The following is a 1,771-nucleotide window of genomic DNA, read 5'->3' on the forward strand; positions in this document are numbered from 1 at the left end:
GGGAGACCTCAGTCACCTGGTATCTCTGTTCATCCACAAAACGAGAACTAAGGGCCAGCAGCTCAGAGTTGGAAAAACCGAAGCCAATAGACAGAACAGCTCGTCTGCTGATCGGATCACTGAAACAGGTTGAGATACACAAAATATTAGGTACATGTCATGTAGGCCCTGCGCATAATATAATATAGCTCTAAATGTGCAAGCATCGTCACCGAACGGTTTACATCAGTAGGCGATGGTTCATCACATCTATATCGACCTAAAAGAGCGGTGTTGTTTTTCTTTAGCGCAAAGGGCCCCCCCCCAAAAAAAAAAAACCCCAAAAAACCCCCCACCAAAATGCTCTTTCCAGACGTCACCAAACCTTTAACCAGTTAGAATCTACCCCTATTTTCCCCTAAGATCATATACAGTCCTTTTTATAAAGCAAGTGGCAAATGCCCATATTAATATTATATTCCATCATCATATTAATTGTAAGTTTGTATTTTTTTAAATATTGTTGTTATTGTTGTATTTCTCGCCTTTATGGTAAAAATGTTAACGATTTAGGGGGGGCAACTGATTCGACCCCTGCCTGTCAACACCAACCAAGGTTGGCTGGGGATCAGCTCTCTGGTGGGACACTTGCCAGCAAGAAAACTCGATTCTGCGTCTCAGAGGAATAGAATTTCTGCACTTTGTGTGCAGTGTGCATGCAAATTCCCTGTTATTCACAGGTGGATTTACAACCAACGTATGACTGGCATCGGGATTTGGGGAGTAAATCTTGTTTGACTTTTTAGTGTATATCTACTGACAAGTGGGGATACCATACCAATAGCCTAAGGTGGAAAAAAGTACAGCTAGTAGTCTAACATTATTCCGTGATATTTCAAATTCCAATATGGGATCTGTTTAAAACTGTTTACTCATTACTAAAGAGCACCTTTAATGAGTTAGTTGGCGAGAATGAAGAAACCTCAGCATATATCTTGTCTCAGCCGGCGTTGCCCAGATAGTTTTTTGGGTTCTTTTCCATTTCTATCCAAACTGAATCTTAAAAAGCCATTTCAGTTGTTGAGTTGGAAAGGGAGGGGGGGTTATAATATTTGTTTTTAGTAAGACAACACACCTCAATAACGGCCTTTAACCTACACTAAGTGAGAGATAAAATCGGAGTACATAATATGCGAAAAGCTGAGCTGATCAGGACTGACAACAGGAGGGTCTTGGGTACCATGGTTGTAATTGCCTGATCCAGACCTGATACACATGTACAGTACCTAAAGAAGAAGAAGTAGAGGGAAAGTAAAACAGACAGACAGACAAACAGACACACACACAGACACACACAGACACACAAACAGACACTCACAGACAAGATGGACAGACAATAACCAGAAAAGGGGAAGAAAATATAATGAAATAAATACATGTATCAACAGCCCTCGTTACCAGAACTCCAACAGGCCTTCACTGTCCAGCACGTCAAGGAACGTGTTCACGTGACCTCTGGGCCTCTGACCACACCCCCCACCAGCCGCCCCCACCTCCTCACTGTTCCTGTTACTGCTGGTGTTGAGAGCCACCTCATCACAGATGTCACAACAGCTGCAGTCAATACTGTCGTCTGATGATGGACCCACCAGGCTGTACCTGCCCCGGCGATCCGCTGGCAGACGACACCTGGGGATTATTAATTAAACCAGCACCTAGACATGGATGACTGGTGCCTCTCAAAGAGGTTATGAATAGAACTATTGCTGATGAGATTATTGATGCGGGGGGG

General features: G+C 43.4%; 1 protein-coding gene across 1 annotated transcript in view; it reads right to left on the minus strand.

Annotated features, from left to right (window-relative positions):
• The window catches only part of LOC101856393, a gene marked incomplete at its 5' end in the record, with an annotated part of 9,111 nt that extends 7,510 nt beyond the window's left edge, over positions 1-1,601 (minus strand). The window contains 2 exon segments of the mRNA XM_013086792.2: positions 17-119; positions 1,438-1,601. Coding sequence (XP_012942246.1) covers positions 17-119; positions 1,438-1,601 — 267 coding nt within the window.
• Between the last annotated feature and the right edge of the window lie 170 nt (positions 1,602-1,771).

The sequence above is a fragment of the Aplysia californica genome, unplaced genomic scaffold, assembly GCF_000002075.1.
Source record: "Aplysia californica isolate F4 #8 unplaced genomic scaffold, AplCal3.0 scaffold00019, whole genome shotgun sequence".
NCBI lineage: Eukaryota > Metazoa > Mollusca > Gastropoda > Aplysiida > Aplysiidae > Aplysia > Aplysia californica.